Below are 27110 nucleotides of genomic sequence, written 5' to 3'. Positions count from 1 at the left end.
AGGGACTTATTCTTAGGAAGTTCATTGATAGCTTGTTCAATTTCTAAGATTGGGTTATTTAAGTATTTTATTCTTCTCCTTTTAATCTTGGTAATCTATATTTTTGTAGGTATTCATCCATTTCATTTAGATTGTCAAATTTATTGGCAAATAGCTCCTAACGATTTTCTCAATTTCTTCTTTATTTTTTCCCCATAAAGGCAGCTTCTAGTTTTATTTCAATGGTTCAATGGTTTTCTTACTTTCATTTTTATTAATCTCTCCTTTAATTATCAGGATTTCCATTTTGGTATTTAATTGGAGATTTTTAATTTGTTATTTTTGTAGTTTCTTAGTTGCATGCTCAATTCATTGATCTGCTTTTTCTCTATTTTATTGATATAAGCAATTAGAGATATAAATTTTCCTCTAGGTACTACTTTGGCTGTATCCCCATAAATTTTGGTATGTTGTATCATTGTTGTCATTTTCTTTAATGAAATTATTGATTGTTTCCATGATTTGTTCTTTGATTCACTTGATTTTTAGCATTAGATTATATTTAATTTCCAGCTAATTTTTAATCTCTCCATTGTCCATTATTGAATATGGTGTTTATTGCATTATGATCTGAAAAGGATGCATTTACTATTTCTGCTTTTCTGCATTTGGTTGCGAGGTTTTTATATACTAATACATGGTCAGTTTTTATGTAGATGCCATGTACTGCTGAGAAAAAGGTATATTCCTTTCTATTCCCATTCAGTTTTCTCCAGAGATCTATCGTATCTAACCTTTCCAGAATTTTATTCACCTCCTTAACTTCTTTCTTGTTTATTTTTTGGTTCTTTCTCATTTATTTTTTGGGTTAGATTTATCTAGCTCTGAGAGGGGAAAATTGAGGTCCCCCCCAAGTATAGTTTTATTATCTATTTCCTCCTGTAAACATCTCCTTCAAAAATTTAGATGCTATACCATTTGGTGCATGTATGTTTAGTATTGATATGACTTGTTTATGGTACCTTTCAGCAAGACGTAGTTTACTTATCTCTTTTAATTAGATCTATTTTTGTTTTTGCTTTGTCTGAGATCATAAGTGCTACCCCGGCTGATTCTACTCCAGCCCCTTACCTTTACCCTGTGTGCATCTTTCTGCTTCAGATGTGTTTCTTGTAAAGAACATTTTCTAGGATTCTGGCTTTTAATCCATTCTGCTATCTGCTTCTCTTTTATGGGTGAGTTCATCCCATTCACACTTAAAGTTATTATAACTAACTGTGTATTTTCTTCTATGCTATTTTTCACTTGCTTGTCTCAAGAAAGGGATCTTTAAAAACATCATTGAAACTTTCTAAAGTGTCATTTTCCACAGTATCTGGCATCTTCTGGGCCTATTTTTCTCACTACCTTGATCTCCCTAAACCCTTCTTCCTCATCCTGGTCTCCCTTTCATGGACCAAAGGCAGGGAAGAGGCTTAGGAACAGACTGAGGTCCAGGTTTAGAATCCAAGAGTCTGGGCTGCCAAAAAGAATGCATACTGTTGAACCTGTCACAAGGAAAACTGGTGGAGCCCATAGGAATGTGGCTCTCTTCACCAATCTCAGGTGACTCTTCTATCTAGGATAGATGAGCTAGAGAGAGGCTTGTGTATGAGAGTAGAGGCAGACTTGTATCCTAGGCATTAGAGGACAGTGGATCTCTTATCCTACCAAGTGCTAAGGAACAGGGCCAGGGAGAGGCTAGAGAGGAAAGTTAGGACAAAGGCAGCAACTTGTCAGACTTGAGGTATGGCAGCATGCTGGTGGGGCAGCTAGGTGGTGCAGTGGATAGAGCTCTGGCCTTGGAGTCAGGAGGATCTGAGTTCAAATGCAGCCTCAGACACTTGACATTTACTAGCTGTGGGACCCCTAGGCAAGTCACTTAACCCCATTGCCTAGCAAAAAAACAAAACAAAAAGCATTTTTGGGAGCCACTTCAAAGGGTTTACAGTAACCACTATTTGGGCAAAAGCTTGACAGTCCACAAACACGGGTCATCTTGGTCCAAGAGCAGATTAGGGCAGCTTCAGGAGTGCAGGACACAGGCTGGCCCAGTGTAGAGGAGGCACCTCAGAGCCCAGTTGTCACTAGGGAAAAAGTACTTAGATATGGGGGTTCAGAGATGACTAAGAGAAAGGCGCAGGTCTGACAAGGAAAATTAACTTTTCAGCCAAGACCGAGACTATGGACAACCCGAGCACGTCCTCAGCCGAGGCCTCCTCTCTTGTACCCAGTGACTTTCGTGTGCCCAACAAGAAGTCTGCCCCACAGCTGGAGGAGGTGGGCTGGGTGGGGCAGGCAGGATACTTGGTCCTGACCTGGCTTTCCCAGCAGTGGGTAATCTAGTTCCTGTTTGTTTACCTACAGTGGACACTTTTAGCTTACCATGTGGGTAAAATATAGATTTCACTTTTCCTCAAAGTCAGGTTTAAAACAAGAGTGCATCCTATTATTGGTGTTATATTTCTGGGTGTGGGTGTGGGTGTGTATTTTCAAAGAGATCACATTTTAAGAGGCTGCCAGTAGTCAGCCAGTATTACAGTATATCAGACCAAACTAATTGCTTCTGAGTTCAGGTTTTGAAGGAAGGGTGCTGGCCTCAGTTTCCTTATCTGTAAAATGGGGATAATAATGCATATAATATCTACCTCACAGAGCTGTTGTGGGGAAAGCACAAAATTTTAAATACTATGTAAATATAATTTGTTATTAGATCTTAAGGAGGGGAAGAATGTGGGGTGTTTTTTTTTAATCTTAGTTTCTAGCTAGAATGAGGCTCTTCAATTAAAAAAAAACACCTTTTTGTCTTTTTTTTTAATAAGCATTTGTTTTCTTTCCCTTCCACATCCCCTTTACCTTAACTTTTTTTTTTTAAAGAAAAAGAGAGTTCTCATACCAAATACACATAGTTATACAAAATAAATTCCCATACTGGCCAGTTCCAAAATGTGTATCCTGTTTGACATTTTTAACCCTTCACTTGTCTCCCAGGAGGCGGGCAGCATCTTCTTCTTTGGTCCTCTGTAATGTGACTTATCATCACATTGATCAGAGCTCTAAAGGCTTTCAGAGTTATTTTTCTCCATAATATTGTCATTATATAAATCACTCTCTGGGTTCTTCTTGCTTCACTCTTCATCATTTCAAATAAGTCTTCTGAGTTTCCTCTAAAACTGTCTATTTCATCATTTTCTGGTGTCACAATAATATTCTATTACATTTATGTGCTATAATTTTTTAAAATTGCCGTTCTCGGGCAATTAGGTAGTGCAGTGGATAGAACACCGGCCCTGGAGTCAGGAGGACCTGAGTTAAAATCCGGCATCAGACACTTGACACTTACTAACTGTGTGTCCCAGGGCAAGTCACTTAACCCCATTGCCTAACCACCCCCCCCAAAGAAATAGCCATTCTCCAACAGGTGGGCATTCTCTTAGTTTCAAATTTTCAAAAACAAGTGCCTACTATGCCATGATTCAAGGTTACACAGCTGAAAAAGGATCTGATTCCTTTCTTCGAGGAAATATACATGCACACAAATCAGTTTGGTCCAAGGGAGGGAGAGTACAATGTGGGCCCACTTGAAAGACTGTGTTCAGTGGCCGGCATCGTTTTCCACTTTCGGTATCTGGGGCATCTTCATTGAGGCCGAGGCACTTTGATTGAAATGGCCTGGGGAGGAGCCACTCAAGGTATGGGAGATGGCCTCTCTTTGGAGTGGAGAGCAGGAAGAGACCAACCAGTAAGTAAGTAACCCTTTGAAAGAGACCCCTTCTGGGATGATAGGGGTGGGAAGGGGCCAGAGGCTGAAGATGGCTAGCCTCACTGGAGTCTCTTGAGACCAGAGCAGTGCCAAGAAATGCAGCTGTCCTGCTGAACCCTGGAGCCTGGGATCTAGCCCTTCCCTTCCAAGCCAGACCTAGAGATGACCATGTGGAATAATCATCATCATTATCATGGACATTTCTATAATTCTTTAAAGTCTCCCTCTTTGCATACAAGATTTCACTTGAGCCTCACACAAGTCTTGTGAGGTAGGTTCTATGGGTATTAGCCCCATTTTAGAGATAAATAAACTGAGACTCAGGTTAAGTATTAGGTGCTCAGGGTCACACATACTCCTAGTTAGTGTCTGAGGCAGGCTTGGCCTCCCGGACTCCCAAGTCTAAGGCCATGTCTCACTATCTGGGCTAGGACTTTCATATGGTGGCAAGAATACTGGATTTGGAGTTGGGTTCTAATCCTATCTCTCCTCTGTATTTTCTGTATTTTTGGACAAGAGGTCCTTCTAGGTCCTTGGGTGTGACATTTTGACCTAGTCCAAGTCTTACAGAACAGATCCTTTTATTAAGGAGATTTGTTCTGTGAAATTTGGATTCAGTCAAAGGGCCACACTTGAGGACCTGGAGGTCTACATGTGACCTCGAGGTCACAGGTTCCCCACTCCTGGACAAGACCCTTACTCATGTTGGAGCTCATCTTCTTCTTTACCTGTAAAGTGGGGAAGGGGGGAAGGAGCAGTGGCCTAGATGACATTTCAGGCCCCCTTTGGCTCTAAATCTGTGACCCCATGATCCTACGGTAATGTCCCCTTTGTTTTGTTTCTGTGTTTCTCCAGTGAGGTAACTCTTTCCCCTAAGGCACATGGTTGTGGACCAAGTGGCCAGGCTTCTAGGGACAGCATTCCTTAAACATTACCTTATTTCCTGAAGAGGTGGGCCCAACGGTGTGTTATGTTGCTAGTGAAGCCTTCCTGTCTCCATCTCCTATACTCTTGTCCTGGACATTGGGGTTTAAAATTTTGAGAACTTCTCCAAATGACCCTGTTCCTCTTCTGGTGATGACTTCCGGACTGGCCAAGGTTTTTCGATATGAGGAATGTTTTCTTGTGGCTTTGCTGGCCCAGGCAGGGCAGGACTGGTGGCTGGTCAGCAGCATTTTCCTTCCTGGAAGCAGGTCGTTAAAATATTTTGTCTCAAACAGTGGTTTTGAGGCAGCGGGACAGTGAGAAAATGGGCCTTCTCATCGGGCAGCACTGAGGCTTCTCCTCCTTGGCAAGGATTGGGTTCACAAACTCATCCTGTTACCTCCAGGCTTACCATTTAACTGTCAGGCAACAGTTTCTGTTTATCTCAGAAACTCAGGGGCCATATCTGCTAGGGCTGCACCATCCACAACCAGTTGTTTCTAAGTGTCCCTGGCGCCCCTTGCTCCACAGGGTCACGAGCTTGACAACGGTTCATTCTCCACATTAAGGGGCTTTGGGTTTTCTGTACCACTGCTGCTGAGACAGTCATTTCCTCCCTCTGGGCTTCACTTTTTCTCATCTGTAAAATGGAGGGATTGAAGTAGGGTCTCTCTAAAGTTCCCCTCAGATCCAAATTCTGGGATACAAATAATGGAGGTCAGAAGTAGGTTTAAAAATAAAGGTGATATCCCTGACCTGCCTCAAGGCTGGGGGAGGGGCAAGGGAAAGAGGAGTGGGTGAAGGAGAGGTTCTTCCAAATCTGTCACGCTGTATCCTTACTTTGTTTTGTTTTGTTTTGTTTTTGGCCGTTGGGGTTAAGTGACTTGCCCAGGGTCACACAGGTAGTAAGTGTCAAGTGTTTTCAAATCTGAGGCCAGATTTGAACTCAGGTCCTCCTGACTTCAGGGCCGGTACTCTATCCACTGCACCACCTAGCTGCCCCCTGTATCCTTACTTTGAAATCTCAGTGAGGGTGGCTTCCCTGCCTGGGAAAGCCTGGCTTCTGCCCCTTGTCCTGGTCCTTCCTTCTCTTCCTTCCCATGGCCAGAGGCTCTGTGAATAGAAAGGCCACTCTTGAACTCTGTGACTTAGGACAAGTTTCCTCAATCTCTTAACAGAGAAAGGCTGAGGTTCCTTTGTGGGAGAAGAAAAATAGTAATGCAGTTTGGCAGCCTGGCAACAATATAGAGGGACCTCAGAGGCCCTGGCCGGGCCGCAGCCCCACCAGCTTCCTTCAGCACTCTGTGAGAGTGGCTTTGTAGGAGCCCCATTTCACAGATGAGGAAGCTTAAGTCCCAGAGAGGTACATGGACTAGCCCACAGTCATATAACTGGTAAATATCAGACTTGAGGCTTGTGCCCAGAGCCTCCTAGCTCTTAAGTACTTTCCATTGTACTGCATGGTCTTCAAGCCAAACTGAAGGGAAAGATGATTCCTCTTTAGGTTTTTCTTGACCTCTTAAGCTTTTGAGGTTCCTTCCAACTCTTGGATTGTATGATTCTGAGGCTGGGTAATAGGCCAACTCACTATGCCCTCCTCAGCCCTGAGGGGAATCGGAGGTGATAATTAGTGCCAGTGAGCTGGTGTGAGTAGCTCCAAAGTCAAGGAGGCCTGCCCTCTAGGGCCTGCTCATCAACTTGCCAGCAGCCCTGTCCCCTGGTTCTTCAGACCTGTCCTTGTTCTGTCTGAAGAGGCTGAGGCTAAGCAGAGTAGAATGGTAACTACAGGGTTAACTTATCCTGTCACTGGAGGGAGGCAGGTAGAGAGCAAGAGTGGGGACCAGATGCAGTAATGAAGAGCAGCCTTGTGGTAATTACCGCTCCCAGAGCCAGGCTCAGCAGATGCTCCTGTTTTTACAGCTCTCGAGAAACCATCACCTCTGGCTAATGGGCTTTGCTAGAGCTAGGAAGAGGTGGCAGCTTGCAGTTGGGAAGGCCTGGAAGCAGCCTAGCACTTCAGAGGCCCCAGGGAGTGTTGTTTAGGACTCCTGTTCTTCGTGGGAAGTGTCCCATCTGTCACAGTCTCTCCCCCAGCCTTTTCTTCTCACCCCCAAGATTGCTGGCTGCTGAGTTTCAAGACCTTGGTTAGGAATGGAGGAACCTGACAGTTATGGGGACACAATCTACCTGAGTGGTCTCTGTCCGAGCATCTCCTCTTCTTCCCTGGGAAGGAGGGAAAGCGGGTGGTAGTGGAGTAATACTCTTCAGAGCCAGGGTTCTCCTAGCAAAAGCGGGGGGTGGGGGGCAAGAGCTGAGAATGCCCATGAGGCTGTCAGAGGCTGAGTCTCAGGAAGCCAGCTTGCTTGGAGGGCTACCTTGAGTTGCAGAGGAGAGAGTATTGGACTTGGAGTCGAGAGACCCTAACTGTGACCCTAGGCAAGTCCTTTCAACTCTCTGAGCCTTGGTTTCCTGCCTCTGTAGAACTGGGAGGGGGTGGGGGAGTGATTTTAGATCATCTCCAAGCTCAAATCCTATGATGCCATGCAATCCTATTAGGAAGCTTAATAACCTTCTGTGTTGTATCTATAACAGCTTTCACTTGACCAGAAGGTTGAATTAACCAGAGCATCCCTGTGATCCCAGGATTATAGATTGAGAGTTGGACAGAACCTTAGAGACCATCTAATCAAATCCAGCCCCTCATTTTACAGATGAGGAAGCTGAGGCCCAGGAAGGCTGTAACTTATCCTAGGTCACACAGGCAGAACCAGAATTGGAACTCAGGTCCTCTGACTCAAAATTCAGTGCTGCTTCTACACTCTGCAGGAGCCTGTGGCCTTCCAATTGGCTTAGGCAGTGGAATGGGGAGGCCTCAGAGGGTTCCTCAACCTAATTCCTTGCAGCTGTCTGCTGGGTCAAAGCTCTTTGCCCTGGGAAGGGGCTGACTGTGGCCTGCTATGTGTTCTGCTACCTGGGCCCTTGGAACCAGACCTTGGTAGTTCCCATTGACCATGGAGACCTGCCTTGCCCTTGCCCTTGCCCAGAAAGGACCTAGAGGGAAGCTGTCGCTGCTGGCCCAATGTTTGTGTATCTGCCCTGAGACACAGCAGGGTATGACTCGTGATTTCCCTGAGTGGAGCAAGAGCTAGGTGGGGAAAGAGGCAGATCAGCTTCTGTGTGACTTCCTTTTCTCCTGCCCAGCTGAGCCAGGAGTGGGTGCCTGGGCTGAGGCCTTGGGGACTTACACAACAGGGCTGAGAAATCCAGGTGCAGAGCACCCTTCCCCTTGGAATTCAGGGAGCCATAGAACATTAATGTATGGCTCTGTAGTACTTAGGGTCAGGGGGCAGCTGGGAGCCAGGATCCCACACAGATAAGAACATAATCCTTATTAGAGAGACCCCATCAGTGGCAAAGATTTCTTAATTTGGAATGACTAGCCTTTTGCTAAGTGCTGCCTTCATGCAAGGTCCTGGGAATGAGGAACAGAACATTCAGAGAGTTTACAGTCAGTGAGGCCTGTAGACCACAGGCAGTCTGGTATTGACTGCTAGGGTAGAAAGCAGCACTCTCTGTTGCACCCTGTATGATGTCCAGCAAAGCACTAAGGCTCACTGGGCCTTTCCTGTACATGATCCGATGATCTCTAAAGTCTATGCTCTTCTTATCTGTAAGAATGCAGAAACAGTGATACAGGGAAGAGGGAGGTGAGTAAGGCGGAGAGCGTTTGGTCCGGCTGAAGGCGGCTTTAGAGTCAGGTCTCAGGTTTTCTCTCCTGTCCTAGAGAAAGATACTTAGAGACAGCCCTTATTTGCTCACAACCCTGGAAGCGAATTCCTCCTTCCTTAGTGAGTCCTCTTCTGGTGTCCATATTTCCCATCACTCTCTAGGGTCCTCTTCGCTGCCTGCTGGTCTGATGTTGGTTCTCTGGCCTGTCAGTGTCAAGGCTGGAGGAACAGGAACAGCCTGCAAGGCTGTTGTCAGCCCATCTTACAGCCTGCAGCTCAGGGTTTGCCTGCCTATAGATCATGCTGCCTCTGGCAGGGTTCCGTGTACTCTTGCCAACCTGTACCCAGTTGCCTGCTGCCCAAGTTATTCCTACATCTTGAGAAAGGGGTCCCAGCCACACTGCATTTTCCCAGGTTGATTGGCTTATTCCTGCCAATTTCAGGGCCTGTGGTAGTCTGGCCCTCAGAGCCCTGCCCTACCTCATGAGTTATGTCTCAGCATTCAGCACAATGAACTGCCCAGCTTAAAGCCAGGTGGCAGTCCGAGGACCCCAGCTGGTGAGAAATGGGGTTTCTGGTCCCACATCTAACAGAGCCTTATGCTGGCATGCCTCAATTACCCCATCTAGGAATGAGGGATCGTTATACCTGCTCCATGTTTCCTAAGAACACCAGGAAGGGAAAAGTCTTTGAGCTCATCAGAAGAGATGAGTTCTTTGAGCTTATCACTCTATACCTGGCAACCTCATGGAGGTCTCTCTGATCCTTTCTCTGGGTTATGGGCCCAGCCTTCTTGAGAATTCTGGCTGTGAGAGTTTCTTCCTGCCTTTGAAAAAATGTATTCCAAGCTATAATGAAGAGAAAGCTGATTATGCACTGGCTTTTCCATTCTGAGGGGTTGGGGAAAGTATGTATTTTTCTTGAGAGAAGAGACGAGAAAAGAAATCACTACTCATGTTTCACTCTGCCCCTCTGTTGAACAGCTAAGCAAAAGCAGATCCATTGATTGATTGGAGTTTGGCCATTAATTACTTCCTACTCAACCACCCCCACACCCCATTAAAAAGAGCAATAGAGAGAGGGGTCCGGATGGGGCCTGGGTAGCCAGGTACACTTCCTTAGACCTTGTACACCTTGAACAAATGACTCATTCCAGAAGCCAGGCCCCGAGCAAATGCGAGGAGTGAATGATCCTAAGCCCTTCTCCCTGCCTTCCCTTGAGCTGTGGAGGGGTCCCAAGGGTTATTGATGAAGCAGAGTGTTGGCATTGGCAATTCTTTGGGGTAAGAACATGGAAGAAGTTGACCTGCCCTCTGAAATTGCTGAATGTGCATGAGCTGATAAAACTTCAGATTCCTCCAGCCATTCACCAGGAAATGCCTCAGCAGCCAGCCTGGCAGCCTCTTCTTTCCAACCTCGTTCCTTTGGCTTAGCACCTTTTAACATTTCTCCCTGGGAGATAGTTGATGCATCTGCCAATGCCAACATTATTTACTATCTCTGTGACCCCGGGTCAAATCATTTAAGCTCCCTGAGCCTCAATTTTCTTATCTGGAAAATAGGGCAAATAAAATTTGTACCTCCTCACTCATAAGGATAAAGTGAGGAAGTGTTTTGTAAACCCTAAAAGCACTCTGGAAATGTGAGCTGATATTATTAGTGTTCCTGATTAAGACTAACCGGACTGTAGCATAGTGTTCTTGGGACTGGAAAATGCTCAATGGGGAGCCATGGTGTGGGTCTCAGAGGAAGGCTTTGCCCAGGTTTTGCCAGCGTCATCAGCAGTAGCCAGAGAGCGTCTGCTGTGGTGGCTTGCCTTATGCTAGAACTTAGGTGGATGGCAGCCCCTCTCAGATGGCATCTGACTTCCTCAGTGGTGCCCCATGCTCCTAGAATCTAATCCTTCCTTCTAGGCCCCTGGGCCCATATGGACACTTTCTTTCCTCCTTCACTCTTCAAGAGGAAGAGTTCTCTCCTCTTGTTTTGAAAGCCTCCCCTTTCCATATGAGAATGATAATAATAATAGCTCCACTTTCTCCTTTGAATATTTCCAAAGCACTTTGCTTGCCACAGCCACCACAACCCGAGGACGGAGGTCTCCCAAAGTCCCAAAGCAAGCCTTCAGAGTTCCTTCCATAGCCCTGAGCCCAGCTGCTCTGCAGTGCACTGTCCCGCAGAGGCTTCTCTGCTTAGGTTCAGTGCCCAAGAATTGCCACTGCAAATGGAGGTAGTTACCCATCCCAGGCTTTAGTCCTTCGGGCTGGTGCCAGGTGCCTGCCCTCGGCCTGGGTCTGTGAGCGAGGATGTGCTATAGCTTTTGAAGGGATGGTCTAGAACACCGGCTTAGGGAGTGGGGAGATAGTTGGCACAGGAGCCCATCTCCCTTTGGCGGTAGACTGAGAATGGAAGGACACATAGCCCAACTGGCATCTATAATTAAAGAGAATATACCAGAGCTGGCAGATGTTAACTGCAAGTTCTGTGGCAGGGAGACAGAGACAGACACCAATCTACTTCATCTGTGCATGAAGAGCCAGGGGGAGGGGAGGGGAAGAGGAGGAGGAGGAAGTGGTGGCGGCGGCAGTGGCACTGAGAGAACTGTAGAATTTAGAGCCAGAAAGGACCTTTAGAGAGTATCAAGTCAATTTACAGAGGAGGAAACTGAGGCCCAGAGATGTTGAGTGACTTGCCAGTAGTCACACAGGAAAACAGCTTGAAAGAGAGGCCTCATCTTAGGCCCAAAACTCCCCACTATGGCCTCCAGATAGTCTTACCAAATCCTTCTAGGTAGAAGTGATATTTCTCTGCCCAAACTCCCATGTCTTGCTACGTGTACGCTTCAGCATTTCTAATGTTCTTTATAACACTCTGCCTGGTGCTATGGTTACAAGTATCTGTGTCTATGCCTTCTACTAGCCCGGAAGCTCCCTGAGGATAGTGACCCGGCCTTATTCATCTCCGTCTTCCCCTCAGCCTCAGCTCAGGGCCTTCTGCCCAGTGGGCACCCAGGGAACTTGTGGTGAATGAATAAATTCCTCAGTCCTAAAAACAGAGGCCTGTCCCCAGGAGGAGGGAGGAGAGAGAAAGTCCTGCACATCTTCCCAATCCCCCTTCAGGTCACCCTGGTAGAGGGGCGCATTCATTGCCTGTGAGAGACAAAGGGTACCTGGCATTGGGCCTCCCTGTGTGAGCCAGTGTTAGGTGGGTGATATGGGGAGGGCTGGCTTTAAAGAGGCAGCAGAGGGATCTCTGCCAATCCAAGAGAACTGTACCCACCCATGCCAGAGTGCCGGGCCCCAAGCCATCACTGTGGGTGTGGCAGTTTCCCCATCGGCCTGGCCCCCCTCAGGAATAAAGCCAAGTATGAATGGATCACTGGACCAGGGGTTGGGAGGCCTGGGTTCTGATTTGATTTTTGCCACTATGTGATTTTGAGCAGGTCCTTTCCCTTCTCTGGGCCTCAGTTTCCTCATTTCACACTCTGTTATTCCTAAGGTTTGGTTAGAAGGCACTTGAGTACATTTCTGTGTCTCTTATTCCCCATCTTTTCCCTCTCTGTCTCTCCACTACTACTGTCCCCACCAAATCCCTCCTCTTTTCTATGAATCCACAGTGACAGTGGTCTTTATTCTTCCTGGGTAAGAACAGCTCTGAGTCCCTCCCTCCCCCATCCCTGCTTAGCCTTTCTGGAAACTGTGCTGTCCACAAGAATGTGGCCTGCCTCGTGGTTTGGCCATGTGGCAGGCTCATCTCTCCCAGGCCCCGGGCTGGAGGCCAGCATTAGGCATGATGCTGAGATTTAATGGGGTGGGGATAGAGCAAGTGACCCCTGCTGCCTCTCACCAGGAAACTGGATAAACAAGGAGAGGGGTCCGGGGTTAGAGAGCCACTGGAAACAGTTTACTGCTAGTCCTCAGGACTAATGGGAAGTTTGACTTCTTCAGAAATCCTTGGGCAGTGTCTGGGCAGGCCTGGGGTCAGCCTCGCTTGAGACAGCTCACTCCTCCTGCCACCTGATCTTGGGGGCCTGTGGATTCTCTCACAGCTGCCTCCTTGGCTCCCTCCCCCCCTTGTTTGGAAGCTTGGATTCTCAGGTGCATCTGGGTGGGGAGAAGGGGAGAGCCCTCACCTTGACCTCTCACCCCCTGGAGCCTGCTTGGGGGCAAGCCAGTGGGAATGATGGCTGTGCCAAGTACATGTCTTTCCTCCGCAGATTTGTAAAATCTCGCTCAGAGCATCTAGCCCCAGATTGGGCTTGGGCAATTTCCCAGTAGTTATCATCCATCCTCTGCTTAGAGGTATCTGTGCAGTGAGTTATCTCCCCATCTTGCCTGGAGCACTTTGGGATGGCTCCTATGGTTAGGAAGATTTTCCTTAGAGTAAGCCAAAATCTGTCTCTCTATAACTACCCCCAATCCCCCCCCACACTCCCCATTGCTTGTAACTTTGCCCTCTGGGGCCAAGCTGAGTAAGGCAGATCCCACTTCCTGCTTTAAGTGCTTGAAAATAATAATTGTGTCCCCCCACCCAAGTCCTCTCTTCTCCAGGCCAAAGAGACCTGGTTCCTTGCTGATGAATGACTGGACTTACAAACTCTTGTGTACCCTTCCACTCACACCAATAACTAGGAACGACCACAGAACCTCCCCCTGATTCCCAGAAACCCAAATTAGCTAGCATTTAAAGGGCCACTGTTTGGCCCCAAGGGTTTCAGCAGTCTTAAACCACTCCCCACCTACTCCTATGTCCCCACGTGAGGGCCACGTGGCAATTCCTGAGGCCAGCCCCCAGAGAATGTAGGATGGGAGGGTGAGTCAGGCCTGGGCAGTCACAGCTCTGGATAAAGCTGGGCCCAGTATGAGAAGGAGCCAGGTTGAGGCCCAGGGTGGGGGCAGGCAGAGTAGTGGCCATTTCTGTACCTTGATAACCAGTGTCAGATTATCCAGTCGTTCCAGTGGGCATCTCTCCTGGGGGCTTCCTCATCCCAGGAGTCCTTAGGTTGGCTTCCTCCCTGTGGGGTCGAGTTAGTCAGGGGCATCTTCCACAGTACTCTGAAGACCAGGACTAGGGGAAGGGCAGAGGGGAATGTCTAACTTCTTTGACCCCCACAAATCACTTCTGCAACTTTTAAAATATAAATTAAAATGTTAAAGAAAAACCCAACAACTTGTAAATGAAACCATCAAACAGCAAGTTTTTCATCCCCCCCCCTCCAAAAAAAAAGCATTATAATCTTTAATCAGATGGTTTTGGTATGATGCCAGAGTTGTTAGACATTGCTGATGATGAGGAAAGGTCCCCAAAGTTTTAGCTCATCACTGAACACTCACTCCCAGTCCCCAGACCTGCTGCATGGTTGGCTCTCTGGGCTGGCCTTTAACTTCGAACACGGAGATGCCTGGGCTGGTCTGAGCAGAGCTGCCTTGTCTAGAGCCTGAGCAATTCCTGCCTAAGGTGGGAGAAGTATGGACCCTTAAAGTTGAAAGAGACTTAGGAGGTTCTCTAGTCCCCCTGGTGACTGAATAATAATAAATCATATTTCTGTAACAATTGACAGTTTACAACAGCCAGATGTGGTAGGTAATGCAGTGAGAGATCAGAGTCAGAGAGGTTCAGTGATTTCCCCAGGGTCACACAGCTAATAAACAGCTGAGCCAGGCTCCCAGTCCTCCTTCTTTGAGCCAAAGGCTCATTTAACTTATTTAGATCTCAGTTTCCCCATTTGTATAATGAGGTGGATTAGGACTGGATGCCCTCCAAGGTCCCAGCTCTGTACCTTGGGATTCTGTACCGTCTGTCTTAAAACAGGAAGCTCCTCTTCAATTCAGCTTCCGTTGGAACACCTAAATGACAGGGATCTCATTACTTGCCAATTCATGTTTTCCTATTTTAGAACAGCTCCATTTGTTAGGAAGTCTTTCCTACATTAAGCCAAAATCTGCTTCCCTCTATCTTCTGTCCCTGAAAAGCTCCTGGCCTCCTCTCTCTGGGGCTGTACAGATCAAGTCTGCCCCTTCAGCCCCTTAAAATACTGAAGGCAGCAGTCATGGCCCCTGTGAGTCTTCTCTGAGGTAAATCTCCTCAGTTCATGTTGTAGTTCCAAGTCTCTGCTGACCAAATGACCTCAAAGTTCTTTCCAGCTTAAGAAGTCTCTGATCTGGGTATGTGATCTCCCCAGCTTGTCTTATCTACACTAACCACCCTGCCACGCGTGCACGCACACACACACACACACACACACACACACACACACACACACACACACACACACACACACACACACACACGATCCTGGATTCTCCCTGTATCCCTGGCAGGGACTGGCTTCATCAGCGCTATGGCCCTCTGCAGTGCATTTTTCCCTACTGACTTTTTTTTTTCTTCAGCAAAATGAATAGTTGTGTTTTGACGACAGGTTAATTTTAGCATAATCCTTCGCTTTTCTCCTCCTGCCTCCCCCTCCAACGTCTCTTCCCCAAGGCATGTGACTCAGCAGCCCTATCATTAGACATTTGGAGTCCATTTTTCTGCAAGAAGGAAGGCTGGGTGTAAACAGGGGGTTGCCACTGCTGTCAGACCTCAGTTAGAGAGCCCATGTCTGTGATTTAGGCCTGATGGGAGCTCTAGGCTGCCAGTAAGCACCCTGTGCCTGTTCCCAGTACTGTCTTGGAACTAGGTATGTTAGGACCAGGTCAGTATACTCACTGGCTCCCAAGAAGAGGATCTGTGTCGTGGAAAGAGTACTTGAGGAAATCCAGAAGCTTGAGGTTGAATCTTTGTTCTGTTGCATACAAGCCAAGCATTTGTCTTAACCTCTCAGGGCCTCAGTTTTCCTCCTCCAGAAAATGAGAGGTTTGTGCTAGACATGGCCAAGATGTCTTCCTGCCCTAAATCCTATAAACCCTATGGACCTTATCCTGTGCCCCGCTCCCCCTCTGGCCAGCCTTCTGTCCTATCATTCTTGTCCCATGTACCGTTGTCTGGCCATGTTTGGGAGGCAGGCTTCTGCTAAGTCCATCTTTCCTATTTTATCTCCCAGGCTTGAGGCCTCAGCCAGCAGCTTTGAGAAAGGACAAGGGAATTTGCCCACTCATGCGGCATCTCTTAAGTCCATCTGTCCCTTCCTGCCAATTTGGGTTGTCATTTCTCATTTCCACTCTCCTAGGGCCATTGTCCTAGTCTTTCAGTTGTCCTGACACCCCCACCCCTACCCCATCCTTCCTACCCCTGCCAAACTCTCCTTCCTTAAGCGTATGTGGATCTGGTTTTGTCCCATCTACTCAAAACGGCTCATTGGTTCCTTGTCATCCACCGAGAGACAAAGTCCTCTACCTGGCATTCGTGGCATTCCAAATTCATACAAGAGTGTTACACCCCTTTGCCAATTGGATTCTTACCCAGTCCTCTAAAGCCTGTCACACCTGCCACCTCCTCTAGTGATCTCCTGGTCCCATAACTTTATAAAAGCACTTTGTTTGGACCTCTCCCTGTTGTACTTCTTGTGAATGAATGAGAGTTGCTGGTGTTTGTATCTTGTAGAGATGGTCCTTTATCATCTAAGTTTCCTAGTTAGAGGCAGCTAGGTGGCACACTAGAGCACTGGGCCTGGAGTCAGGAAGACCTGAGTTCAAATGTGATGTCCGCTGTGCAACCCTGGGCAAATCAATTAACCTGTCTGCCTCAGTTTCTTCACCTGTAAATTGGGGATAACAGCACCTGCCTCCCAGGGTTATTGTGAAGGTCAAATGAGATAATATTTGTAAAGCGCTTAGCACAGTGTGTAGAATGTAGTAGGTGCTTAATACATTTTCCCCCTCTCCATTCCTTATTTTCCCTCAGTGCCTAGCATTGGGCTCTGCACACATAAAGTGTTTTATAAATATAAGCTGAATGAATGGGCCTGCATCGTTCTCCTGAGTGACGGCCAGCCCTTTGCCCAGACCATCGCTGCTCTGATCCTGGGTCTCACATAAAGTGTTTTATAAATATAAGCTGAATGAATGAGCCTGCATCGTTCTCCTGAGTGACGGCCAGCCCTTTGCCCAGACCATCGCTGCTCTGATCCTGGGTCTCTCAGAGCATCCCCCTCTGCCCCCTCTGAGCTAGAATTTCGAACGTGATGGTTTGAATCTGTCTCACCACCGTGGGAGAATTGCATGTTGGGTGCAGGGAGCCAGTATGCCTGTCAGCACTTAGGCTACATGTGATGGTAGCCACTTGGGAGAGATTCATTAAGCCTGATTATCACCAGTATGCTTTTTGCCACAGGCCTGGGGGAGCAGAGACTGTCCCTAGTTCCCTTGGGGAGCTGGTAAAGAGGGTCAGATGAGACAGCAAGGACCATTGAGGTTCACAAAGCACTTCACCGACAGCAGCTTGCTCATCAGTAAGCTGTCCCTATCATCTGCAGGCATTTTTTCAGTTTATGAAGCACTTTCCCATCTGTTACAGTGGTGCAGTAGAGTCTCTGTAGCCAGGCTTTAATCATATCTCTGTTGAGGACTGGTTGTATGATATTGGGGAACTCATTTAACCTCAGGTGAGCAGTCTCCTCCTTTGTGATGTCATGAAAAGAGAACTGGATTTGGAGTCAGGACCTAGACTTGAATCCCAGCTCTGGCACCTGTTAGCTCTGTCATCCTGGAAAACTGGCCAGCGTACTATTTCTTATACATGGCACTCTATTTACTATGTCTGTGACATGCCTGGAGGATGAACAGATCACCGGACTAGGAGTCAGGACCCAGGAGGCTCCCAGTTTTGCCACTAACTGGGGGGTGGGAGTGGAGGATCTATTCAGGAATGAATTAGATGTGAAAACCCAAGGCATCCATTTAAATGTATGTGCTAAAGATGCCAATTCAGGACTTCACTGTCCTGTGGGTCTGTTGTTCAGTATTCCAGCTGGAGGCTGGGATAGCTGTTTCCTGAGACTCTGTATGACCTGGGGCAGGATCCCTGCTGCTTGGACCTACAGGCAGGGCAGGAAAAGGACAGGAAGGGTGGGGCAGAAAGTACTGTGTACCTTGGCTAGGTCATTGGGCCTGGGGCTGGAGTAAGCCAACCTGGGAGGTCAACCTGGGGACTTCATTTCCCAGTTTCTGTAAGGAGGGAGGCAGCTGGGTGGCTGACTGGGTGTTTGGGTGACAGTGTGGGTTTATTGTGCTTCTAGGATAAAATTGAAGGAGAAGCAAAGCGTGGTTAAATTGACGGATTGAAAGGCGTTGTCTCTGTCAAGGATGGGTTGAAGTGAGGTTGGATTGAAGGGAGTTCTGTCTGTGAGGTTGGGGTGAAGGCAGTTATCTCAGGTGAATGGGGTTGAGGGCAGTCCTAGTGTAAGGGATTCTCTCCTTAGAACCCAGGGCAAGATTTCTGGGTGGTATTTGACTTTAAGGGGTAAGCTGCTTTATATCCAGACAGCTACTGTGCCCTGCACTAGTAACCCTCCCCTCCCCACCCTCCTTGCATGGCCCAAAGCTTGTGGGAGAAAGAGAAGCCTGGGGCACCTTGCAGTTTAGCAGATATTCATTAGATTGCAGCTATGTTTAGGGCCCTAGGCTCAGTGCTGGAGAAATGGAATCACCTCTGGCCTGGAACGCCCAAGCAGAAGCTGCTAAGCTAGCCCCAGACAAAGCCAGCTGTGAGAACATCAGAGGCTCACTTTCACTGAGTGAGTGGGAGAAGATCATAGGTCACCAATCCAGCCCTCCCAGTGGAGGAAGCCTAGGCCTGGTTCAGTGACTAGTCCAAGGTCACACAGATAGTAATTAGCAAAGCTAATCATCCAGTCTTTGGACCCCAAATCCAGTGTGTTTCCTCTCACATTCGTGGAAGTGTGTGGCTGCTGCATGGGCCCTCGGGGAAGACTCTCAGCTGGCAGAGATGGCGAAATACTTTCTGAGCCCCAAGAGAGCAACCTGCACACATATGCAGGGCAGGACTAGAGTGGTAAACCAGAGTGGGCTATGAAAGTCAAGAGTATGAAATAAGGTTGTTAGCAGCCAGATTGTTGGAAGGCCTTGAATGCTAGGCTAAGAAATTTGTTTCATTAGTTGGGCAACAGGGAGCCACAGAAGGTTTTTGAGCAACAGAATGGCCTTCAAGTCAATAAACATTTATTAAGCACCTACTAAGGACCCTTTGTTCAGCTCTGGAGGTGATGAAAAATAACATAGTCTCTGTCCTCTAGGAGTTTAACAGAAAGGGATCCACCCACAAGTGTGATACAAGAAATGGTATCACAGAGGCAAGGTAAAGGCAGCGTGGGCAAAGTAGATAGAATGCTAGGTGCTCTAACTGGTGCAGGTCAGGAAGACCTGAGTTCAGATCCAGCCTCTGACATTTACTAGCTGTGTGAGCAAATCACTTAACCTCTGTTGCCTCAGTTTCCTCATCTATTCTCTATTAAATGGGGTTAATAATAGCTCCTACCTCCCAGGGCTGTTAGGAGGATCAAATGAGACAATATTTGTAAAACACTTAGCATGGTGCCTGGCACCTAGTAGGCAGCAGGAGAAATTTGAAGAGGGGAATGATCACTCTCCCTCCTGGGGGGAAAGCTTTTGTGGAGGAGGTGATATCTGAACTGAAGGAAAGAATGGATTTCAACAACTAGGGAGAGGAGAGGGGAGGTGTGAGCCAAGGCAGGGAGGCAAGCAAGGTCATGGTTGGACCTGTGAGTTGGAAAGCTCACTTGTACATCTCTGTGAAGCAGAAAATGGAAGCCATTTCGTGTCTATTACAATAGTCCTGGGGACAGGCTACTCCCACCTTTTTGTACATTACTCTGGAGATAAGAATCAAGGGGACTTGGGCAGAAGGAGAGCACTTCTAAATGTCTGGAGGGCTGTACATGGCTGGGAATTCTGGTCATTATTAAATCCTTAACTCCCTTTGAGAAGTCATTGAGATGTGATAAGCCAGTACTTCCTGAGCTCAGCTCCAGCCTCTTGCATCCCCAGTGGTCACTTCTGAAGAGCCTCTTTGGACAGAAGGCAGGTTCTAGAGGCGCTGAGGCCATCGAGTGTCAGGCAGCTCGTGGTCAGTGCCTCGAGAGTCGTGAAGCTCTGGGCCAGGCCTGAATCTCCTCCTTAGGGATGGCTTTTTCTCAGTGATAATCACTGAAGTCAGGCTTAGACTTGTTCACTCCTCTCTGGCCAGCCTTTGGAAAGACTTATAATGGTCAGGCTGCAAGGTGGGCAAGAGGTGGTTGGGGGTGACAGCAGCAGTCATGGCACCAGAGTCACACTAGGCCTCCCACCCCCATCCCAGAGCCCACCAGGCTCCACAGAGAGTATTCTGTCAGGTTACAAGAGGCAAGACTTCTGTTCCTGGAATAAAGGGGAAGCCCAATGTAAAGGGAAAAGCAGTGAGGTAGAGGGCTTGAGAGGCACCTGGGTTCAAATCCTGGCTCTACTACCTCCCACCTGTCACTTATTCCCTGGGCCTCAGTTTACTCATTGGTTAAGTGAGGGGTTTATACTAGATGATCCAAAAGATCTCTTCGAGCCCTAAATGACACGGTCTGAATGCTCCCCAGTTCCATCTCTGTCCACTGGACTTCTTCAGTCCTCCACCCCACCCCATCACTGCTTCAATTTACAATTATCTAGGCAGTGCCACTTGTGAAAAGCTCTGGTTTCTTGTCTTACCGCAGCTGTCCCTGCCCTCCACCCTGGGGGAGCCACAGAATCTTTAGAATTTGGCATTGGAAGGATTGCAGAGCTCACTCACCATAGTCACCTCATAATACCAATCAGGAAACTGAAGCAGAGGGGAGAAGCCCGTGCCCACAGTCCCCCGGTCATAAGCAACAGAAGCAGGATTCAAAGCGGGTCTCTGGGCTCCAGATTTAGTGCATCTTCCACACTATCCACTCCTGGGCTTACTTCCTCCAAGCCCCCAGTTGGCCACTTCTTGGGATTAATTGGGATTACCAATGCCCAGGAACGGATTTGGAGTTTCTGAAAAAGGAACAGAAAAGGAGGAAATGACAGGAGGCTCGTGGCTCTCCCCTCTCCCCAATCTTCCTACTAGGTTAGATGGGAAACCAGAAGACCCTGGCTAGTTGGGAGGGAGGGGCCTCAGCACTTAGCAAGCATTTTGTTTGCCCATGTTTTACAAGCATTTTACTGCATCATTCATGAGTGAGGCTCTGGTTGCTGAGGATGGCCTGAGTTTGACTGTTTATAAACAGGCTAGAGGCTCTCCCTCAGGAGCCTTATCCCCTTCAGTTCCCAGCCCCCACTGCACCTGGCAGGGGTATGCAGGCTCACTACTGCCCACAGGGCCACTCATGCCTGAGCCCAGATCTCTAGCATGGCCAGGGCTAGGCTGCCAACCCCACTCAGGGGCCCAGCTTGCTCAGATTTTGTTTGAGGCCATCAAAGAGAAGTGCACGTACTGTAGTGGGAAAACAGGATTTGAAATCTGAAGACCTAAGTTTAAATGTCAGCTCTCCACTTCGTACCTGTGTGACGATGTTCAAGTCATTTAGTCTATCTGAGTCTCAGCTTCCCTGTCTGTAAAATAGGGATAACCATACTTGTGCTAATTACCTATTGTGTAGACAGTGTTGTTATAAAACTTGTTAGGAGTATAAGTAAATCAGAATTATCGGTCCGTTGGGCTGCTGACTTCCTGTGAGAAGTGGGAATAGGCAGGTCCCAGAGGAGGGGCAAGGTCTCTCAATTCCAGAACTAGGTAATTTTGCTCAGAATCAAGAAGATCAACTCATGTTGCCCTGTCCTACTAGCTGCACAGCCTGGCGTGCATGGAATGGGAGATGCCTATTTGATCTCTTTTCTGTGCTCTGTGCTCGTGGCAGATCCCAGGGGGCACCGTGGCTCCCCACTATCAGCCTTTGGAAAGACTGCTCTGTAATTGCACCAGGCCTGAGGAGAAGATGTTTGACATGCAGGGGATGCAGCAAGGGAGTCCTCTGGCTCCAGGGGCTCTTCCGGCTCAGAGAGCAAAGTCTCTGATGGTCTCCATGCTGGTTAGAAATAGGGAAGGGATGGTGGGCAGAAGGCCTGAAATGTGGAATGATCTCCGAGCTTTGCCCACTACCTGCCCCCACAAAAGGGTCTGGGCACCCACATGAATAGAATGACCACTCCACCTTCTGCCTGGCCAGGGGCTCAGAGAGCCTTCTCTGTGGTAGCAGATGGGAGAAGCCAGTCTCCTTCAAAGCCTTGAGATGGGCAGAAGCTGGAAGTAGCCATAGGGCCAGACCTGGTCTTCTGCCGGACCTGGTTAGAAAGTGTACATTGTAGTGGAGAGAACCAAGACCCGAAATCTGGAGGTCCAGCTACAAGTCACTTAACATGTTGCTGCCTTAGTTTCCTCATCTATAGAATTTTCCTTGTAAAGCCTACCTCCCAGGAATGTGAGGAAAATGTTGTGCTAGAGAAATGAGTCATTATTATGTTTACTGTATGGGAGCTTGAATTCCCCGCAGGCCTGAGACCCACAGGAAACCAAGCCTCTTTGCTGGAGCTCAGAGAGAGGGTAGGGGCGGCCCAAGGCCGCAGATGGGCCCTGAGTCCCACAGATGCCTTCCCTAGCTAGGCAGGGCATTGGACGCTGGGGAATGAACAACGCAGGTTGTTCAAGCTGGGAGTGACCCCATAGCACAGAAGAGAGGCTGCCCCCTTGTAAGAATTATGTTTTAGATGTATAAAATAAAGTCCAGAGGATCACAAAGAATCAAAGTGCCAACATCATGTACCTCAGGTCATGAAGCCCCTGTCGTAGAATGTCAGGCTTCTGGAAAGGACTCATCTTGTGCGTATGAAATTCATACTACCCCGGGCCCTAATATTTAAAATCAGTAAACTGAAAGAGCCCTGCATTTGGGATCAGAGGATCTGGGTTCAAATCCTGACTTCATTCCTTATGTGACCCTTAGGGAAGTCAGTTGGCTTCTCTGGGGCTTAATTGGCCTGTCTGCAAAATAGAGGGGTCAGACTAGATGACCCTGAGATCCATTCCATAGCCCCATATATCGGATCCTAGGATTGTTCCCTTCCTCCCTGTCCTGGCAAGTGGAGTGACGTGTGGCTGGTCACACACCCACAAGCTTCGTTTTCCTGGCCACCAGGCCAGGCTCTCCCACTGCACCAGTCCTCGGGATAACAGGAACACAAGAGTTCCTCCTGTGGGTCTGGGAAGCTCAGAGCTCTCTGGAGGTCCTGGGGAGGGTGGGAGGGAGTTGCCTCTGTTGTTCCAGTTTTCAGTACAAAGGAAGGGGAGGCTCGTCCAAGGCCACCCAGGAAGGGTAACAGCCAAGCTGGGGATGCTCTGCCTGCTGACTGGTGGAGTGAGCCCCAGGCTGGGGAAACAGGGTCTCCTGGAAGGGAGCTGAGAGACTGGGGAAAGGACCACGGATGGGGCCATCCTCCCAGGGAGCCTCAGAGGCCTGCAAGTCTGTCCCCACCCTCTGTGACTAGGGGAAATGGGGCCGGAAGCCAGGCAAGCCCGGCCACACCTCAGCTCCAAGTTCCTGCCATTGTGCTCAGGGAAGTCAGGGGGCAGAGCTGGGCCCAGAGAACTCCAGGTCTGGGCGTGGGCCCCTGCTGAGGGAGTGGGATGCATCCCCTGGGTGCTGTAGACGTGCATCCCTGGGTCATTGTCCCAGCCAAGCTTCACTGGGTGCCTCTGATCTCACCTTGTCTGTACCTTCACCAAGACCTGCCGTGTGCAGGACACTGGGCTGAGAAGAGGCTCTGGCATAGAAGCATAGATCGAATGCTGCAGTGGACCTTTAGAACCCATTTTACAGATGAAGAAATTGAGGCATGGACATGCATAATTGTAATACAAAGCAAAATGTGATGAGGATCAGGAAAGCAGTCTAGACAGGGGAGGTGAGGAGCCTAAAAGAGACAGTCTGACCTGGTGGAAAGAGCATCACATCCCTCTCCTGCTTCCCACTACCTACCAGAACTGGGGCAGGTCTCCTTCCACCTCTCTGCATTTCTCTTTCCTGCCCCATAAAAGTTGAAGGGATTGGACTACATTATCTCCAAGGTCCCTGCCAGCTCTAATTCCTGTGGCTCAAGTGCAGGGTGGCCCAGAAGACCCAGGGCAGTTACGGGGCACTAGTAGCAGCCCTCTGGGCTGGGGGATGTTCAGGGAAGGTTTTCTGGAGGAGGCATCAAGGTCGGGCCTCGAAGGGCAAGAAAGATTGAGCAAGGAGAGCTTTGGTGGGAGGGTAAATCAGATGGAAGGAAGAAACGATGTTGAAAGCACAGGGCGACAAAGCAGTCTGGAGGCCGTGGAGATTCAGGGTATGTACGTTGTGCTTCTCTGTTCTTCACAGAGGTAAATGTGTTGGTTTTTGGCAAGTTTGTCATCATAAGGGGAATTTTTTTTTCTTTTTAAGGAAAGCGTGAGATGTGTTAAGGGAGTGCTGAGTGTTCCAGTTTAGGTAGAGTATACTTTAAGACATCTAGTTGCTGTACTTTTACCCAATGTGGGTGGCCCCTCCACTAATGCAGGTTGCAGCCCTTCTTGTGGTTATGTGATGGGCCAGCTCCCTGGAGATGATTCTCACTACACTTAGCAAAAGTGTTCTGGGAACAAGAGACGGCCCGTGGCCAAACCCGTCCCAGACTGCTTCAGGCTTGGGAGAACATGACCGTCATGGCCTTCCCATGCCCACTCCCTGGGAGGCGTCTTCCAGGGAAGACCACGCTCTTGGATCCTAAAGCACAGAATGATGATAGTAACAAGTCCCATTTCCATCAGCACACCTGGTCATTTCCAAAGGGCTGTCCCTGTGCTGAGCCAGGGGTCATGAAAGGGAGAAGAAGGCTGGGGGCATGGGCCAAGGGTGGGTCAGTAGCATACTTGGGCAAGCAAATCTAGGGACACTTGCTTTTACCCCAGAGGCCTTGGTAAGGGAGAAAATCTCCTTGGAAAAGCCCCCTCCAAGCATATCCCTTGTAGCTGTGCCAGCGCTGGCTGGTCCCTCTTTCTGTGTCATGTCAGAGAAGCCTGCCTTCACCCCCCTGGATCCCAAGTGGCAGTAGGCCTGGCTCTGCCCAATCACCAGCCTCTCCTCCTTTTTTTCCAGGTGCTGGAGAGTCCGGGAAGAGCACAATTGTAAAACAAATGAAGTAAGTGATGGTTCTTGGTTGACTAAAGGATGAGGTGGCACATGTATACTGGTTAGTGGGGGCACTTGGATGTGCAGAGGGGAATATATGTGTCTGGAGAGCTGTGGGGGGAGCACAGGGGGATATGCAAACATGGACTGTGTGTATGGGAGGTAAGAATGAGGTGGATGACATGGCAGCTCCATGTTGGAACCCAGCCATCGGCCCCAGGCCTCCTTTGCCTCCCATGACCCAAGAGAAGCAGCCTTCCCTCTACGTGTAGCAGGGGAAGGAACAGTCTTCCAAAGTGACCAGGCCAGGCCCACCCCCATAGCAGCCCGGAACTGCTCAGATCGTGAGCTTGCAGATCCATCCCCGGTTTAGCCAGGAGTGGACCGAGCTATGGACTAGAGACAGGCTACGTGGGTTTTGGTCCTAACTCCTGCAAGTTATATCCCCATGGACCTCAGTTTCCCCTTGTGTAAAATGAATGCTTGTTGGATAAGTGATTAGATAAAATAAGAGATTTGGATGAAATGATCCCCTGTGACTGAGACAGTCTATTCTAAAGTCTCTTCCCTTGGCCTGCCATGCTATGTCCCCTGGGCCATTCCTTCCACATCCAACATTCTAGGCTTAGTATCTGGCCACTTAGAGCTAAGATCTCTGATCCCGAGGAGCAACGCTTAAATGTAGGCCTTCTGGTCTGTCCCTCAGTCTGGGATTCCTGGACTGGAACTTGCCCTTATAGAAATATCTTCTCAAGATTTCCTCATGTTCCACCCCTAAAATCTATGGAGGTCTCAGGCCTTAGCTCTGGAAGGGATAGGAGGAAGCTGAGACCCAATGTGGGGCAGTGACTTGTCCAGGGTCACACAGCCAGCTTTTATTAGAGCGAGGGCCAGAGCCCACACTTCCTGACAGCCTGGCAAAGGCTCTTTGGAGAGCATCACGACTTCATACAAGTCCTTTGTTGGGACCACCCTAGGAGCTCCCTGGGGCCTGATCTGACCCTACCAGTTGCTCCTAGGGCCCAAGTCCCGGGAGTAACAGCCACAACATGCAGCAGGGACAGAAGGGTGGACCCCTAGAAGAGGGGTGCCTATCTGTCTGTCCCTTTTCTTTATCCCCAACCCAAAGGGATTGTGCCTTCTACCCAGATCCTTCACTGAGCAGTAGCAGGCTCATAAAATGCAGACCTAGGAGAACTAGTCTAGTCTAATCCCCTCATTTTACAGTTGAAGAAACTGAGGCCCAGGGGGGCATAACTTGCCCAAAGTTATAGAGTTAGTAAGTAATAGAGCTGGCATTTGAGCCTAAGGGGTCCTTTAAGGAGAAATTCTACAATGCCCGTCAGAGAAGATTTCAGAGAAAGACTGGGCAGGAGCTCAGGGCTGGTGGCTGCCCAGCAGCCATTATGTCTTTATTGCCAGCTTCACCCCTTCTCTGCCCTCCACCTCACTTGTAATCTTGGGGGCCTGATGTCTCCAGCAGAGCACTTGGAGAGGCCATGGGGAATCATAGCCTGACCCAGGGATGCAAGGGCCAAGGGCAGCTCCCTCTGTGCTCATTTTACCTTGAGATTTGTGGGTGTCCTGCACTTCTATCAGGAAACTGAGGCCTGAGGCCAGTTTCCTCTTTTTCTTCCCTGTGTCTTGTTAACTGGAGGTAACAGCACCTGCAGGACCTAACTGACCAGGTGGCTGTGATGCTCAGGTGGAATAATATCTACAGAAGTATTTTGTAGGCCTTAAAGTACTATGGAAATAGCCACTCTTGTTGTATTCTCTCTAGTCATTATTTGTATGGTTTGACATCTGCCCTGGCCTAGTGGCCATCAGTGACAGCCCCGAGAGTGAGCTGCCCTAGCAAGGAAGCAGCTGGACCTCCTTCTGCAGTGGGCCTAGAACCCCCAGAGCAGGCCAGTGAGAGCAGCAGCTGTCCCAGCACAAGGATGTGTGGGTCAGGATTGGGTGAGGGCACGTCCAGCAAAGAGGGCTGGAATCTGAGTTTTTCCCTCCCCCTGCAGGATCATTCACGAGGACGGTTACTCAGAGGAGGAGTGCCGGCAGTACAAGGCTGTGGTCTACAGCAACACCATCCAGTCCATCATGGCCATTATCAAAGCTATGGGCAACCTGCAGATTGACTTTGGAGATCCTTCTAGAGCGGTACGTCTTGCTGTCCTGTCTTCTCCCCCAGGGCTGGGTGCCAGCCAGCTAAACCAGGATTTCAGAGCTGGGAAAGCCCTTAGAAAATAGCCTGGCAGAACTGAGACCGTACTTAAAACAGAATGCCTGAATTAGGTGGGACCATAGAACATGGAATGTCTTGAGTTGGAAGGGACTTCAGAACCTAGAACATCAGAACTGAGAGGCACTCAAAGCACAGGATGCTGGGCCCCAAAATTCAACACTTTCTGATTCCAGCCAGGGGGTTAGATGACAGTATCAGTGCTGGAAGGCACCCGCGAGGGCACTGGCTGCAATGAGCACCTGAACAAGAGGCCTCTCTGACATGCCCAACACGTATGAGGCCCTTCACGGAGAATGGGCTCACCATGCCTCAGTCGGGGGA

At 48.8% G+C, this 27110-nt stretch overlaps 1 protein-coding gene across 2 annotated transcripts in view; it reads left to right on the top strand.

Moving 5' to 3' along the window:
- Window positions 1-27110, top strand: part of GNAI2 (G protein subunit alpha i2) — a 102103-nt gene that overhangs the window by 45760 nt on the left and 29233 nt on the right. For both annotated transcript variants that reach the window (XM_020999001.2, XM_078152362.1), the window contains exons 2-3: window positions 24512-24554; window positions 26563-26704. In XM_020999001.2, coding sequence (XP_020854660.1) covers window positions 24512-24554; window positions 26563-26704 — 185 coding nt within the window. The remainder of the gene's footprint in view (window positions 1-24511; window positions 24555-26562; window positions 26705-27110) is intronic.

This window comes from Phascolarctos cinereus, unplaced genomic scaffold, assembly GCF_003287225.1.
Source record: "Phascolarctos cinereus isolate Bilbo 61053 unplaced genomic scaffold, phaCin_HiC Scaffold_4;HRSCAF=312, whole genome shotgun sequence".
In the NCBI taxonomy this organism is placed as follows: domain Eukaryota; kingdom Metazoa; phylum Chordata; class Mammalia; order Diprotodontia; family Phascolarctidae; genus Phascolarctos; species Phascolarctos cinereus.
This window is presented reverse-complemented; position numbering and strand designations above follow the sequence as displayed.